Source organism: Varanus komodoensis, unplaced genomic scaffold (genome assembly GCF_004798865.1).
Source record: "Varanus komodoensis strain SLA01 unplaced genomic scaffold, ASM479886v1 scaffold29_1, whole genome shotgun sequence".
NCBI lineage: Eukaryota > Metazoa > Chordata > Lepidosauria > Squamata > Varanidae > Varanus > Varanus komodoensis.
In genome coordinates, this window is record NW_025335759.1 from 5,803,774 (window position 1) to 5,821,298 (window position 17,525).

General features: G+C 45.3%; 1 protein-coding gene across 6 annotated transcripts in view; it reads left to right on the forward strand.

Moving 5' to 3' along the window:
• PHACTR4 (phosphatase and actin regulator 4) overlaps window positions 1–17,525 on the forward strand; it is a 107,362-nt gene that overhangs the window by 69,869 nt on the left and 19,968 nt on the right. For 5 of the 6 annotated variants that reach the window (XM_044435119.1, XM_044435120.1, XM_044435118.1 and 2 more), the window contains 2 exons: window positions 12,198–12,371; window positions 12,933–13,013. In XM_044435119.1, the coding sequence (XP_044291054.1) occupies window positions 12,198–12,371; window positions 12,933–13,013 (255 nt within the window). The remainder of the gene's footprint in view (window positions 1–12,197; window positions 12,372–12,932; window positions 13,014–17,525) is intronic. The other variant, XM_044435116.1, reaches the window with a different exon arrangement.

Sequence of the window (17,525 nt, forward strand, 5' to 3'; positions counted from 1 at the left end):
TTGTGGGAACCTCAAGTAAGTTTGCCGCTCTCCCAGCTCTGGTGCCTAGTGGGAAAAGCACGTGACTTGGGATTGGGGCTGATTTCTGGTCTAAGAACTAGCGATCCACTTATGTGTTGTATCACTGTTCTTCCAGTGTTGCCAGCCATGTTGTTGTCTGTCCCACTGCAGTGGAAATGAGAACACACTTGGCGATTCTAGTGTATTAACTATGTTTATTCATTTATATCCTGCCATTTTTGCCAGAAAGCCCAAAGTGGAGCCCATGTTCCTCCTCCTGTCCCTTTCCCCACACAAAAACTCTGTGAAGTAGGGTAGGCTGCAAGTCAACAACTGACCCAAGGACACCCCAAGAGCTTCATCACTGAGGCGGGGGGGGGGGGACTTGAACTCAAGTTTCCTGAGTCCAACCACTCTGTAGTGGCAACCCCCTCCTGTAAGATACTGACAGTTACAACTTTCTGTGTACATGACAATTGCTTTTCCATAGCAGCTCCAACTCCAGTTATTAGATATTCCCTATTTTGATTCTGCTGACCTGATTTCACTCTGGTGAATGGGACTGGTTGTTGATAGGTTTAAAATATAATTGATGGTTTGTCTTGCATGAGTCATATGGCTTCTGCTATAAGCTGTCTTTTAAATTTCCTGCATGTACTGTCTCATTTTTAAGAAGTTTGCCCTCCTTCGGTTTTTTCTGGGAGGCAGTATGTTATACGGTCTCCAGCATGGTGACTGTAGTACTAGTAGCATCTCTATTTGCAAAGGTAGTAAGTAGTAAGATAAAGAGGAATCTAGTAGTATTTGAAAATACTACTATTTGTATGGCTATGTGGAATGGTACCTAGTCCCTGAAAGCTTAAGCCCAGCAGATCTCTCAGTCTTTGAAGTGCCATGAAACTCTTTCTCCCTTGTTTTGTGCTATTTGGTTTTGCTGAAACAGAAGAACATGGCTATGCAGCCTCAGTGGTTGTGTTTCTTACATCACATTGGGCTTTCATGGGCAACGCAACTCATCTGTACCCCTAATAAGCACCTATATGCAATATGCATATGCATCTTTTGCTGATATGGTCGACATAATATATAATGTTGGGAACAGCCATTCTAAATCCAAATGTTTAATATCTTGGAAAGGTATCTCTTGAACGCAGCTGAGATTTCTTGCCACAGGGACGGCATAGCAGTCCGCTTTCTTTGGCAGGGTGAACCAGGTACCCAGTTCCCAACCCCGAGGGAGATCTCATTGGAGAAGCGTGATTGGTACTTCAGTCAGCCTCACACTTACAAATGCCATGCAGGAGTCTGAGTTCCCAAAGAATCTTTAGATCCCACTACGAGCCTGGAGTGGCTCCTGACTCTTTTCCAATGTCCCAAGGCTCTGAAGAGCACCTGTGGCAATGAACCAGATGGGACACCCAGGGTTGTCATCAGAAGACCTTCTTCACTACCAGGAGATCCTTTTGTTGAGGGTTTATTCAGGGGTGAGGGTTGTGGGGAAGAGTTTACTTATGAACAGGCACCAGTTTAGGAAGGATTCCCCAGCTGTAGTCAGTGAAGGAGCAGATCCAGTTGCGACTGGTGATTCAGGGGACAGCAAGCCTGTAAGTCCTCCGTCTGAGACCTTTGCTGGGCTAAGAGCTTTTCTTGAGCTCTTCCAATGTATGCTCAGGACAGGAAGATGACCTTTTCCTATACATAAACTACCAGAATATAAACATTTGAGCAAACGTAACCTGAGTCAGTCTGGTGCTACCAGGGATGTATGGAAAGAATTTGGAATCAAATTAATTCTCTATTCTCGTTGTTGTTGTAAGATCTTCATTTTTGTTGGATAAGGGAGCAGGTCAAGAGAGCACTTACTGGGTTCCCTATCAAAGGAAGAGCCTTCTACATTGGTTTCCTGACTTCAGAGCATAATTGACAACTGTGGATTAAATTAGTGATTTCTCTCTCTCACTAGGTTGCTGTGTTCTGCTCAGAAAGCGGTGGGAGAGGAGGCAGAAAGTTGTCGACTTCAGTCTTCATTTTTCTGTTTCAGAATTGCATTAATAGTGGTAGTCGTAGATGGCGGTATAGTATGATCCCATTTTTTTCACTAGGAGCCAGAAGCCTTGTATTTTTATTTTTTTAAAAAGGAAAAATGTCTTGGGGAACGCATTTCCAAAACCTGTGGGCAGCTCTGGGTTTTTGCTTGCTTGCTATACAACTGCTGGATGGCTGTTTAGACTGTGTCAAGAAGTGTGCAAATATTACTTGAAAGGTTAAGCCAGGGTTAATGCCCAACTAGCAAACACCTGCCTGTCTTCAAGGATTTTTCCAGGTATTCAAGACGTATGATAATTGTTTATAAGCCGGTGTCTGGCCTGCGTTAAAAATGGATGGTATGGGTAGAGTCTGAAAGATGCAGGATGGGTGTAGTGTAGACAAGATGTCCAGCACATTCTTAAAGTATAATTTCATTGTCTAGAAACAGGGAGGCATTAGGGTGGTACATGCAAATGGCAGCAAGTATGAAAAACGGGAAAGGCTGTGTTCCTGCAAGTCGTTCATGCCTGAATTAAGTAGGTGTCTCAAACCAGGCTCCTCTTCCTCATATGGAAGTTTCAGTGTATGAATGAGAAACAGCCTATTGTCTTTCCTCAGAGCAGGTTTCCCACCTTGACGGTATGTATAAATTGGGGCTTCCTTACTGAAAGAGCAGATTAAGGCAGAGGAAAAAGCTCTCCTTTTTTTTGGCAGCAGGTCACAAACTCTAAATAATTGTCAAAGTATCACCTGGCTCAGATCGGATCAGTTGAGTCTCATTTTAGTTCAGTTTCACAACTAATTAGGGTGCAAAAACGGATGACTTTGTATTGGCAAAAATGCTGTATAGATCAGTGCAGAACTGGCACTGTGCTGTCACTGTACCCTTCTGCCTGGAATTGATGAACTGGAGTCGATTAATTGTTTGCTGCAAACAGTTGTTGATGGCTTCAGGTGAGAGATAACACAAGGATCGCTTTAAGGTGAAGCGTTGGCAAGCACTCCTTGTTCCTATTCCAGTGTCTGCTGGATCTCTGTTCTACGTAACAGGTTTTCACTGATAGCGCAATGAGTGATTGTTCGCTTCATGATCAGTTACTTGCCTGCTGAGCTGCTGTGATGTCACGCACCACTGGTGCAATGCAGCATACTCGAAATGGAGACCTAATTTTACTGTCTTGGCGCTAAACTGTCAAACAAATTCGCTATCGAGCAAATGTGCTTCCTCTTTTGTCGGCATCTATAGTGCTGCATCTTTAACATTTATTTTTCAGTCACTGGGAAATGTATAACCCTGATACACACAACTTGTGGCTTCTTAAAGGCAACTTGATGTAGAGGGGCATAGACTTTCATGGGTTACAGTCTGCTTTGCCCGATGCAGAAATTGTACCGGCACCTGGCTGTGCGTGTGTACATGCACACGTATGTAAGCATGTATCTGTCAGTTAGCCGAGGTTGTCTGCAAAGTAGTTGACTGGTATCCAAGGAGCTATAGGTCTTGCCTTAATACACATTTTTATCCCTCTGAGATACGTAACGGGAAGACATGATTCAAGCATGTCTTCAGCTGCTGCTGGACTGCAGCTCCCATTATCCCTGGACCACATAACTAATGGTGCAGTAATGATTGGAACTGCAGTCCAATAACATCTGGAATGCCGCATGTTCCCCACGTTCCTCATCCTGGAGTTAGAGAGAGTGTGTGTATTTTGGTTCATATAAAACAGTAATTTTATTTATTTATTTAACAGACTTATATGCTGCCCTATTTGCCTAAGCCTCGGGGCGGCTTACAAATAAATAAATATCATTAATACAATAAAATACAGTTGGAGACATCCTGGCCAAGGTTGTTAAAATCAATAAATAAAATCAACAATTAAAATGACGTTTGAATAAAAAGGTCTTGGCCTGGCACCGGAAAGCAAATAATGACGGCGCCAGGCGGACCTCTCTGGGGAGCGCATTCCACAGGTTGGGCGCCACCGCAGAGAAGGCCCTCCTCTGGGTATTCACCCTCCTAATGTCCTTCCCGGAGGGCTCCCGGAGAAGGGCCTCTGCCGCCGATCTCAAAGAGCGGGAGGGCACATATGGACGTAAGTGCCCCTTTAGGTAACCAGGACTCAAGCCGTTAAGGGCTTTGTAGGTGATAACCAACACCTTGAATTGGGCCCGGACTTCAATGGGGAGCCAGTAATAGGACACCCATGGACGTTTTGCCATTTTTATTTATTTAATTTTTTTAAATATTTTATTTATTGATTTTGGTTGGTCGGCTGGTAAGTGATTGTTATTATTATTATTATTATTATTATTAGTGATGGTGTGGGATGCACAGTCAAGTTCCCCGTGATCAGTGCTGCTGGGATACATGTCCGTCTGCAGGGCCAGGTCCTTGTCGTCCTGCCAAGCAGAACAACACCTTGGTATCACTGTGAAAGAGGGAGACAGAGCAACTATTTTCCTGGACCTCAGCTGGTGTGCTGGCTCTTTTTGGTGGCTGCAACCGCTTCACACCAGGATCGTTCCATTACTTCAGAGTGATTACATCACTGTACGTTTCCACTGCATTGCGTCTTTTGAACCATTAATTAATGGGATGCGCTCCATGTCTCCTTGCCTAGCAGTTGAAGGAAACTAAATACAGTAATTTGGGGAGGTAGTAAATGTCATTAGAAGAACATTGCTTGCTGTGAAAGTGGTGGGTGCAGACACCTTTCTCTAAATGAACAAATAGTACAACTGTTTTTAAAAAATAGTGCTTAGCAGGAGAGCTTTTTCAGCATTTTCCTAAAGAAGAGGAGATTATGGGAAAATGTATTACAGGTATTTGTTATGTTTATTTCTGTTGTTGCTCAAGTGTCCAGAAGTATGTTTTTCAATGAAATTTGAAGGAATTTTAGCTTTTCACTGATATGCTAGACATTATAGAGAGAGTATGGGCTCTTACTTTAATTTATCACATTCTGCCTTTTTTTATTATGGAATTACAGGTGAAAAACATGGGGCAGCCTTCCTTAAGCTGGTGCTGTCCGGGTGTGACCCCCATGCAGTTCCCATGGCCACACTGGCTAAGAATGATTGAAGTCGCATATGCCTATTCTGTGAGATGAAACTGATAGCTAAATGTACATATTCATTTATTGTCCTTTTCGGTAAATGCCTGTTTTATTAGGTTTCCAAGAACCTTACAGCTTTCTGGCACAAAAGGTCAGCCCTGTAATATTGTTGGATGGAATGATCACATTCTAGGTACAGTCTTCTGAAACTTTAACAGCAGGGGAAATATTGGAATATTTGTGGAAAGTGGCTGAAGAAGACTGATCTAGCCTCTGTAGTTGACTCCAGGGATCCATGTTAGTGTTACCCATTTTATGGCTGCCATTTTCTTGTGGGCGTGTGTTCCTACACCTTCGAACACGTATTTGATCTTGAGTTGCTTTTTGTGCCTTCAGTTTTTTAAATAGCATTAAATGCATACAAATAGCCTTAGGTTACACTCAGTGAGCCCACTGGTCCATCCAGCTGGATGCTGGACACTGACTGGCAGCAGCTCTCCAAGGATGTAAGCAGAGACCATCTGCCTTCAAAGCTTTTGCCTTGCCACTGAGCCGTGATGCCTCCTGCTTTCTCTTGGAATGAATGTGAATTTCTGCCTCTTTTTTTTAGTCTTCCTGAAAGCACTGCTTTGTGTATTCCTGTCCAGAACTTTTCCCAAGGTTGTGACTCAAAACAGGAAACTGTCACGGAACCCTTCCTTATGCAACAATTCTTAACCATTGCTGCACCGCTGCATTGAAAGGGGCTTTATGTTCAAGACACACTAATTTTTAAAAAGAGCCCAGAATCTAGGCTTAAACTGTTGATCCACAGCCTTTAAGCTTGTGCTTCATTGAAATGTTAGCCAAAAGGTAGTTTTGTTCATGTGGGATCTGAAGGGAACACCCTTTGTCCTCCCTGCACATGAATCATCTGTGAGTAACACAGTTACCTAAAATGCCTCACTCTTGGAGCATGTGAGTAGCAGCTAATCCACCCTCCAATTAAGCATGCAGAACCTACAGACAACCTACAGATGTTGCTTCATCGGCTAGGTTTTTCAGGGGCTTTTCTTTCCCTTTCCAACGTGACATGGAATGTTTCCTTGCAGAATGTGCTTCCCTTGAATGGACTTCAGGAACAGCCAAAGTAGTGAGAATATTTATGCTGTGCTGGTGCCAGGCTTCTGAGAGTCCTGCCTTCAGCAGGCCCGTTCGCTTGCTGCTGCAGGTTCCAGCGGCTGTTGGGGCTCCCCATCTTTCTCACCTGTGCTCCTACTTGGTAGGAAGAGGGCCCAGAGCAAGTTGGGAGTGGGCAGGTCACATCTCCTGACGCACTTTCTCACCACCTCCATGGTCTGAGCCAGAGCAAGAGGGGAAGGTGAGCAAGCGGGTGGCAAAGGAGGAACAAGCCCAGCAGGATATTGCCAGTCGGCCCCTGCTGGGCTGTGTGCCCGCAGCCGGTGTCCAGTCATGCCTGCACTTGATCCTGGCTGTGTGTTACTTTACTCAAATAAACATCGATTGTGTGTCCTGTGAACAGAGACAGACGAGCAGGCGTCCTGATGGGAGCGTTTGCACGGGCCACAACAGACGTGTCGTGGGAGATCCAGGAACAGATCTCCTGACTTTTTTCCCACTGAAGAGCAGCTGTTTGCATGTGTTGGATCAGGGCAGTGGACTTTCCCCCAAGCTGTTTTTCTGAAGTTGAGCTGCGTTCGCATGCTACTTTTCCACAGTGAATTGTGCCCAAAACAGGTCGCAATCAGCATCAACTTAACCAAATGCGATGTCGTATTGTGACAACAGTCTGTAAGAAAGCACAATCACGGTTTGAAATAAGGCAAAGTCTAACATTCAATAAACATGACATACATTCAAGATTGCAATGAAATAAGAAGTTAAAAGCAACGTCGACATTAGCAATATAAAACAAACAGCAGGGCTCATGGAGGCCTCATTGCACATGCTGGCCTTCTGCACTCTGCTTAAATATTATGTGAGCTTCCTAGAGCACCTTATGGCTACTGGGATGGCATACAAATCAAATAAATAATAAATGTATTGGCTCATTCATCCCAAGGAGACTAGCAGCAGTGGCTGCGGCACATGGTGAAGGAGAGAGAGTGGCCATGGTGTTCCAGTTATCAGCCCTGCTGAAGGAAAACCACATGCTGGGCATACGGTGCTGCCATCTTGAACATGTGACCTTCAGTCAGGCTACTCAGGGGTTTCTTTCTGGACCCGGACGCTGTGATTCAGTTTGCATGATCACTGCTACCCACCATGGTTTATTTAAGCCAGAGTAAGCCTCAGTGCGTGCTGGGCAGTTTTGGAATATTCAAGCCACGGCTGTGGCTTGTGGTGTCCTCTTGGCCATTGGGTTTGTGAGGGTTGTTTAACCCTCCTACAACCTGTATTTCCCCGGTGCAGGTGCCACAACAAGCTGTGCTTGTGGGCCAAATATTCAAAATGGCCAGCCACACATGCTGCAGTGTGCCATGATTTAAATAAGGCACATTGGGCTGTTTGATCATGTGGACAAGCTGCAAATAAATACCATAGATGATTTATTGTGAATTGACTTACCCACAGTATCTAGGATTGGACATGTCGGAGCGACTCCTGATTGGCCCAGTCAAAGGCTGCATATTTGAAATGAGACAGATATTTACCGCAGCAAATTGTGGATTAATTAATCCATGGTTGCCAACATTATGCATCCCTAACTCCTTGCAATCATCTCCTTGATGCTGAATGAGATTTTGTTCTTCTGTCCTTTTATTTTTTTTGAATGCCACCACTTCTTCCATTTTGTTTCTGGAAATAAACATTCCTGTTGAAATAAGTATTCATTAAACAGAGCTTGTATTTGAATTCATGTTGTCAATGTTTGCACTGCAGATAACTATTGGAGGGCAGAGGGCAGAGAGTTTGGAGGTGATTAATGCTGGAAGTACTTTTATTTCCTCAGTCACTTCCTTGTCATTCCAGAATATTTCAATGAAGGATCAGGCTTATGCAAGGGCATCTACCGGATTTTTGCTCTCTGCAGAACATGCTTGGGAAGTCTTGCTTAGTCACTTTATTCATGCTTGTGTCTCTCAGCCCCTCTCTGAACCATCTTATCTCATGTTGCTTCTTTCTCACCTGGGGTGGCCATTTGTGCAATGCCATAAAAGAGGACAAGAGGAAACTTTTTGCATAAAATGTGTACGTGCAAGTTGATATATGTTTATGAACATGTGGGAAGAATTAATCAGAGATCATAATGCACCATTCCCCTCTCCATGGAGGGGAAGTGTGTTCTAGCCCGTGTGCCTTGTCCAGTCTGCTGTTGAGGAGCTGCTGACAGGCAGCTTCAAGGCCAAGCTGCCCCTGCAGATGGTTCTTTCTCCTAAAATGGACTCGGACTGAATGGTCCTGCAGTTTGAGTACATCCTCTGGTAGCCCTTCAAACAGAGGGCTTCCTCTGCCAAAAGGACACCTGGGTGCCCTCTTCTCACCAGGGAGATGTGATCCTGGATCCCAGCATCTTTACTCCCCTCACCCCCAAATCTGGAACTTGAAAAAGCCCTGTTGGGCTTCCTGAAGGAGGTTGGCAGTGAGAATAAAAGGAAGAAACGTATTTCTTTCTTTAGCAGTTTTGGCATGCCGGGTGCTTTACAATCGCCATTGGTCTTGCAACAGTGCTTTGAAGTCAGGCTGAGAAGGGTAATTTGGTTTAAATGGGATTTTGAACCTTGATTTACAACAGCCAAACCCAGTATTGTTTCCATTGTACTGACACTATCCAGGCCAGTCACTTGAACAAACTAGCAGACTTTGTAACTTGAATAAGTTGGTGGTCCAGCATTTAGTGGTTCCTGAATAATTTTATAATAAAACACAATATGAGGAAATCAACAGGACTGTTATTGTAGGATTTCACAGGTTCTCTTCTGTTAATGGTTCCGGGCTCTTAATCCAGGTTTGGTTATGAGAATTATGGTTGTTGAACTCCTTACTGAAAACTCATATATCTTTTTCCTTTATCCCTGATTTTTGCAATGTTAAAAGAAAAAAAAAATGAGAAGACTGCTTCAAAAATCCACAGCGACAAAATTATAATAAGAGAAGTCTTGAAGGCTTACTTTAGGAAAAATGTTCCCCATATTCCTCAAAGGAATGCCTGAGTCATCTTAAGTGAGGAATTCTACAGAAATGGCCCCACAGGCTAAATACCCTGCTCCTGATGTTCCCAGATGATAATATAGGACTGCAGGATGTAAATCACACAGGTTAAGCTTAAATATAAAGGAATAAGAACAAGTAATTAGTAAATCCTTTCTTTACTCTTGTATGGATAAGATTTTTTTTTGGTTTGATTCTCTTTTGGCCATGCCTCTGCTTGGTGGCATCTTCTGAATTGTTCTCTGCAAACATTAAGGCACAGATGATCGTGTAATCTTCAGAATCAGGTGTTGTCCAGTAGCAATTGCTTCCGGAGATTGCATTTTACATATAATCACCTCTAGCAGTGAACTCAGGTGGTGAGTGAAAAGAGGCCTCGGAGAAGCAAGGAGGGGGTTCGGCATGATCAGGGGAACAACGACAGTTTGCAGAACTGGGGAGGCAGGGCATCTTAAAAAGAAAAAGTCCAGCCGACCAGATGAGCTGTGGAATGGTGTATACTGGCTGGCAATGGAAAGCTGGGATGTGTGATGCACATGTGTGGAATGACCTGTTGGAGTAGGGTGTGGGCGGGCGTGTGGAGCTTTAAACAGGAGCACCCTTATGGGAAGGCAAGAACACGTCTGACTATTATGTTGCAGGACCCACATGTTTAACGATTGCTATACCTAGAGAGCCATACACAGAGTTCCACGTGATCCTTGGGATTTGATAGCCCCTGATGGAGGAGCCTAAAACCAAGTTCTCCAGAAGGAGCATGCAGAGTTGTATCCAAGCTGAAAAGGACAGTAAGAAGTGCTGAAGGCGCAAGAGGGTGGATCTTAGAGGGTGCGGCAGGCATTCCCAGTGCGGCCTGCCTGGATGTCATGGCACCTCCGCATGGCTCCATGGCACCCCCAAAGGCCTGTCACATGTGGGGTGCGTGGGCACTCCGGTTTTTAAAATGTTTCGATTTTATTAGTTCTTAAAATATACGCATATTTCTTTGTATGAAACCCATACAACTTTCCGGCAATTATACAGAGTTTTCAACAAAAATGGTTAAATATCCAAATAAGTACCCATTTGAAGGTGCTGTCTCTGTGCCATCCGTGCTCCAATCGAAAGCATCCTGCGGTCCTCAGTCCACTGCAAGTGAGTGTTTACTCTTCCAAGGTAGTAACAGCAGACTTTGAGCTGGCTGTCAAAGGAGTATAAAGAAGTGTTAGTGTGCATTTGTTAATTTCTATGGAGTAGGCAAATAATTTAAAAGAGCACATTCATTAATGAATACCAGAGGCAGTTCTGTACGAAATTTATCTGTGTGCTTTCTTTTAAAAAAACGTCTGCTGGACATTGTCAAGACACAGGTTTAAAAGAAGCCTTTGCTGTATTGCATAGCTGGCAAGTGGCTGAATTAGGCAATAACTTATTCAAGAACCTTTACCATGTCCAATACACACGGTACAAATGCTTTTGCTGCCTCAGGTAGACAGACATAGCTATGGAAGGCAGCAGAGCACAGTCGCTTGGACATCTCTGATCAGGCACGTGGTGCTGATGCCTACAGCCGTTCCTCAGTTCCTAGATGTGCTCACAGGTCTGGTCCAAAAGGGTCAAGGGCCCCCTGCCTTACCGTATATAACTTGGAGCCAGGGAAGCTGAAGGATTATCTGTTTCTGTAGCACTCTGTGCTTTACATTTTCATCAGGTGCTTTGTTCTAGATGGCTTGCATTTGGAGGCCGGTGATGGGTGATGAAGAAGGCCACCTTGAGTGCCATTTTTTGGTAGAAAAGCAGGCTCAGATCAATAAGGCTCAACATGGGAGTTGTCTTGGTGGGGGTCCCCTGATTATGGAGTGTTCTCCCCGGGGATACTTCTCTGGCTCCCAGTTTATTCTCTCTTGGGTGTCAGGTGGTAGCAATGCTCTCCCCAGCATTTCAGGGATGGTATTTTAAAGAATTCCAAACTTGCATTTGCATTGTTTGTGGCTGTTGCTTGTTTTATAGCTGACTTCTAATGTTTATAAATTGCTGTTTGGTTTTTTTATATTACGTTTTAATTCACTAGACTTTAAATGGTGTTGCATGCTTTGGAAGGTTTCTCTTTAACTGAGAAACAGGATCAAAGTATATTAAAAATATTTTAAATACAAATAAAAAGTAAGCAATCTCTCTTTTTGTTGGCAAATCGAAGACCAGTGAAAAAGATTCTGATTCTGATTCATTCCTGTGCCTGAGGTGCTGCCTTGCCTCCAGCGGCTTTTTCCAGGATCCGTTCCCTACCCACAGTGAAGTGGTACAGCAACCCACTTGCTACAGAGGCTGCAGAAGATTTCAATTTCTGGTTTCCCTACTTCCATTTTTGATGGACATTTTTGGTGCTTAAATGGCAGGAGTATTTTCTCACAGATCCATACTTTCCCCTCCTGGGCTCTTTTCCTTTATGAAAATGTTTGAGGAATGCCAGAACAGTAGGTGGAGTAATAGCCTATTATTGTTGCTTTCCTGAGATTGTTACTGTTGGCCTAGAATACCTTCTTTTCTTTTAATAAGGAGGAAAAGCAAAATAGCAAAGCCTTCCTGATAGAGTAGATAATTTCAGCTGATTCTACTATGGATTGTATTGCAAATTTGTACAACAAAGTATTTTACATATGAGTGCTATAGATATCAGTAAAGGATTTCTTAACATATTCTACCGTCTGTCTCAGGCACAGGTTGGCCGTTATATTTGTTCCATTTATAGTTGTATAAATACAGTTATATTTCTTCCATTTCCCTAGCTGCTCTCGTTTGGCAATGTTTAGTTATGTGCAGGTGTCATCTTGCGTAGCTTTACATCTGTGCATTTTCTGCTTCTTAACTTAGGTCCCTATTAGCCATCGTCACTTGGAAGAATAGTCGGGGGACGGAAAGATGGGATTTGCAAATGTCAACTTGTGATTAAATCTCCTGTCCTCTGTTTCTCCGCAGCTGAGGAGGTGGATCAGCCATCCCTCGACACCGGAATGGGAGCTGATCTGGAATCTGGTGACACAACCCCTCCCTCCAAGAGAAAAAGCAAGTTTGCAGGTTTTGGCAAGATCTTTAAACCTTGGAAGTGGAGAAAAAAGAAAACCAGTAGCAAGTTTAAGGAGACTTCGGAAGGTAACCCTCTGGGATTCTGCCATCATTCTCTTCTTTCCACGCCCATGATGGTTTTTTGTTTTGGAATGGCATTGTTCTTGTCCGATTCCACCTTTCTTGCTGCTATAGTAAAGCTAGCCAAATTGGCACATCTCAAATCTGAATTAAAATAATGATGATTATTAATAGTATAATCTGTAATCATATATGGGAACAGCTGATTTCTGATCTTCTTCCATGCCTGACTCTCTAAACTTAATGAGTCATGGAAGACTAGTATGGATGTCTGCAGGCGTTGTGGGAGGCAGGGAATGGAAAGGACCGTTGGCCATCCCTCTGTTTGTAGAATGCTATGTACATTTCGCCGTTAGAGGCTGGTATTCTGTTTCCCTAGTGAAGCATGAGTTGGGGGTGGTGAACCTCTAGTATTTAAATAAGGTCAAAGAATTCATTTTAGCATTCATCCTAAAAAAGTCACTTGAAAGACCACTTAATGGTATCTTAATGGAGTATTTTGTCAGACCTCCGACTTGCCCTGTATTCTGAGTGTTGGTGTTTTTTTTCCCCCCAATTTAATGTCAGTTTTAGAACGAAAGATTTCAATGCGAAAGCCCAGAGAGGAACTCATTAAAAGAGGGGTTCTGTTGGAAGACCTTGAGCAGGGTGAGTTTACCCCTTGTCTTCCTCTGTGTACCCTCCATTGCCAATTCTGACTCTGATTAACTCCATCTTTGGTATTCCGTGCTTGTGTGCGTGCACACGTGTGTGTACATGCACACACACTATCTGCTCCACCTCTGCTTCCTCTCCCTTTGCTAAATGTGATTCTGTCCTTGTCTGCCCTCTGAACGTTTTTATGACGGGCTCCACACCTTCCTGGCAGCTGGAGGTAGGAAAGGCTGCTCAGTCTGTTTCCGTCCCTCCTTCCACCAAGACCCTGCACGGAACAATAGGTGGCACGCCGAAGACTTGCCAAACGTCACCTAGTGGTTTTGTAGCTGAGGTTTCAGCTTAGAGTGTCCCACAGACTAGGAAGCGTGGCACCTCGGTTGTAAACCATGTGTTTTGAATGTAGAAGGTGCTGAGTTTAATGCCCAACTTCACTAGGTGGGGCTGAGAAAGATCCTCTGAAACCCGGAAGAGCTGCTGAAAGTCAGTGTAGACCATAGTGCAGCATCTCTTTCAGCCCAAGGGCTAAATTCCATTTTGGAGAAGCTCTTAGGGGCCGCGTTTGAGTGCTGGAAGGGTCAAAATATTTAAAATACCAGCAGGTTTTAGCTTGAAACTCTTGCTGTCCGTCATGAAGCCTTAGGAAAGGCATGTCAAGAGCTTAGAATGAGGGAGAACCTGAGCATAAGCAGTGGAACCACCAAAGCCTGGAGAAAAGGAGTGGAGCAATGGCTGATGCTCTGGATTTGCCCTCTTAAGAGGTCCAAGGTTCTCCATCCCTGGTGCAGGCGACGCTGAGCAAGATGGTTCATTGCTCTGACTCAGCAAAGGCATCTTCCTGTGTTCTGAAGAAGATGTCCTTGACACTTGCCCCGCATTAACTGTGCAACACAGTTGTCCTGGTGGAAGATTTAATGGAGGCAGCACATTCTGTGTCAACTGGAGCAGAAGTGGCTTAGCTCCCCTGCTCCCCTTGGTATACCTAAGGACAGTGCAGCGAGGAAGCTACCTAGAGTCCTGTCATGGGAGTCCTATCATATTCCTATGCGCAGACTCTCATTTTTCATCTGTCTTCACATTTCCCCCCAAATGGGCACAGGCACATGTGTCCCAGTCCACACAGGGTCTCTGATGTCGCCCACTGCAGCCCTGCAGGAGACGTGCTGTGCTGCTGGCCAAGCTCACAGTCCTGTTTTTTCCCCCTCTAGCTGGGAACTGGACACCTCTGTCCTGTGCTAAGGGAAAGAGACATCCTGTTCTGAGATGCGTGGCATTTTGCAAGGAGCAAGTGGGACATATTTTGCACAGTTGGATAGCTCTCTTGAAGGGGGAGCCCCAGCCCCTGACCCTGCAGAGTACATAGCATCACAGCGAAGCCACACTGGCTTACAGGAAAACGTGGAAGAAGAAATCTTTCTCCTCAGGAATCCAGCAGGCTCTGAGCCCAGTTTGCCTCCCTCTCCTATTTTGTTGTTATTTATTTGAAAGATTTATATCCTGTCTCTGCCCGAAGCTTAGCTGCTGGCAGCACGAGGTTTCAGCCTCCAAGGTAGCTGATAAGTGAAAATAAATACATGATGACGACAGGAAGTGCCGGATGCCTAGCTTTGGCTGTTGCTGCCTGTCTCTTGTCTTAACTCAATCCAGAGATGGCTGATGGGGAATTAAAATAGTGCTGATATTACTGCATTTTGGATCTCGTCGCTTTGCTCCCTCCTTGCCCACAGATGCTCCCAAGCGCAAAAGTAGCAGGGGCACATGGAGAGCGAGCGTGGTATCGTGGCTCTAGCACTGGATTGGAACTTGGCAGACCTGGCTTCCAGTCCCTCCTCGGCCATAAGAAGCTAATCAGTCACTGACTCTCAGCTGCCTTGCGTTCCTTGGAAAAGGAAAAATGGTGGGGTGTAAATGTATTATTTAATTGTAAGCAGGAGTTGCAGAAGAGCAGTTTTCTGGATGCTTCGTAGTCTCTTAAGCTCTCTTCTGCAGACGCCTCCTGGCCATCCTGCTTGAGAAGGATGGTAAATAGAGTGGGGGGCTCACATTCTCAGTGAGCCTCTTTCTGCTGGGGGGGGGGCAGTGGGTAGGATAGCCATGGACCTCTTCAGTCCACAGAGCAGCGTGGCTGCTGCAACCCAGGAGGTGCCTCTTAGATGCTTTGCCTTGGCATAGATGCTTGGCATATTTTGCTGTATTAGGCAGGGGTGCTTCCTTGCTCCCACACACACAGAAATGTGCACACATGCATGCATGCACTCCTGGCGTTCTGCTTGCTAGTGCTAGCTAAGAAAACCTTCCCTTTATCTCTGATTTCCTGTGAGAGACTGGAGATGAGGGAAGCGATTCCCTTGCTAGTGCTGGATACTGAAATCCTGGCGCTTCTCTTGCTCATACTAGTAGGGAAGTCCTTTCCTTATCTTCGATCTCTGATGAAAGATCAGAGATACAGAAAGGGATTCCCGGGAGCACGGGATGTGCCAGGACTTCCATGCCCACTGCAGCAAGAGAATCCGTTTCCTTGGACTCCTGCACTGTGCAGGCAAGTGGACTTGAGAGCCTTATTGGCCACTTCCGACTTTCCAACTATTCTTTCCTTCCCACAGAGATTAGAAATAAGGGAGGGATCTCCTTGCCAGCACAGTGAACCCCAAGCAGTGCCTCTGTCATTTTTCTGGTGGCAGCAACTGCAGGGGGTCCGGTGGTGTGCCAGAAATGGCTTGGTGGGCACTCATCCAGTTTTCCTTCTGGAGGAAGAAAAGGCTTTTCTGAGGAAAGAGAGCAAGCCAAAAGCCTTCTCGTAGATCAGAGTGGGGTACCATCGGCGGTTGCCTGGCTAACAGGGCAAACTGTGGCTGCATCCAGACAGTTGGCTCTTAAGCACCCAGCAAAAGTGGCTCTTTCAGTATAAGCTACCGGAGGAATTGCCTGGACTTCCACACTGTCCTTCCAGGCAGTCAGTTGCGACTTTGGGGCTTAGAGGGCAGCTTGAACTGCTTCCTGCCTTGAGCTTATCTTCCGGTGTCTTTTCCGGGGCACTGCTGTACTCCTTTGTTCTAATCGCATTGGTTTTAATCTGCTAAGAACACATTAATTGGCTGTATCCTATCCTTAATGATAGTAATTTTCAAAAGTTCATGTTTTCTTGTTATCTCATCAGCTTTCAATTTTAGAACCCTTCACAAGCCATAGCCGCTTTTTCCTTTATTGGCAGGGTCCTCCATCAAAAGCTATTGCTTTTATATCTTGCCAAGATAATTGACTGAACTGTTGCCTTCATTTCCTCCTTAAACAGAAGCATGCTGACAAATTGGAAGCAGAAAAAAGTCGTGTAAAACAAAACTGTCTAAAACAACAACAGCAAAAAGCCTCAGAGCAGTATCTGACGAAAACGGTTGCTAGTGGAAATCGTGAATGTCTTTTGTTTGCAGGCTTGAACAATAGCATCTGATAGCTACATTATCAAAGAAAGATGAGCAAAAGCAAACCGTTTTTGAACATTTAGAATCTCTTGATCACTAGCACAGGGCTGGTTCTCCCATGAAGCAGGGCTGGGTGTCTGCCCCACGTGGTCGAGCAGGAGGGGCAGTGAATTGCGGGCTTCCCCACACCTGCAGGAGGATCCGCCATCTGGTGTGCTGCTCACCTTCGATCCACATTGCTTCTGTGCCTCCCACCATGCAGCCACCACCCCTTCACCACCCACAGATCCTCTCCCCATAGCACAAGGCATCCTCTTCCTCCACCGTCCTCTTCCTCCACCATGCCGGGATCCGAGAAGGGCCCTTTGCTGGGGCCCGGCTTGGTCTTGAGGAGCTGTGCGAGCCACTCTTCCGGCTGACACGGTGCTTCAAAGGGGTGAGTGGACTGGGTGGGAGCCAGGGAGGGAGGAGGAAGATGCACCTAGCATGCGGAGTGTGGGGGAAAGAAGGGGCATGGGAAAAGCGGAGACAAACGCAGGAGCAGGTGCCTTGGGGAAAGAGACGCAGTGGCAGCTGTGTCCAGAAGCAGCTTATATAGTCGCTTGTGCCAGCACTAGCAGTAACGGAAGTTGGTGTATTGAGCTAGTATTGTTTACCCAAAGGAAAAATGGTACATCAGAGCTGAAGCAGCTTGGATGTCAGTCTAGATTTGGTTTTTTCAGGGGGTTGCTGTGAGTGAGGCTGGAGCGAGTGTGTTGGTTCCTGCCATCAGGTTGCTTTTATTGAACACAGGATGAGCCAAGCCACCTAGGGGAGCCTGGTTCCTGGCTGGTGAGGTGCGATGGGCAAACCGAGACTCCTGGGTTGTTGGAGGAGAGACAAGCCAGAGTTTTCCTGGGTTGTGTTGTTTCTCCTGCTTAGAGTAGGATAGTGAGAGCTAGCAAGTTTGCTTGTGCCTGCTTGGTTCACTACAACTCAGGGTTCTAAAAGCAATACCCAGCCTGAGTTGTGGGGTGGTCTGAATTGGGCCATTGAGCCAAGAGGCAAACCAAAGGTCGCAGTGAATACAGAAATGGGTCTCTTGATA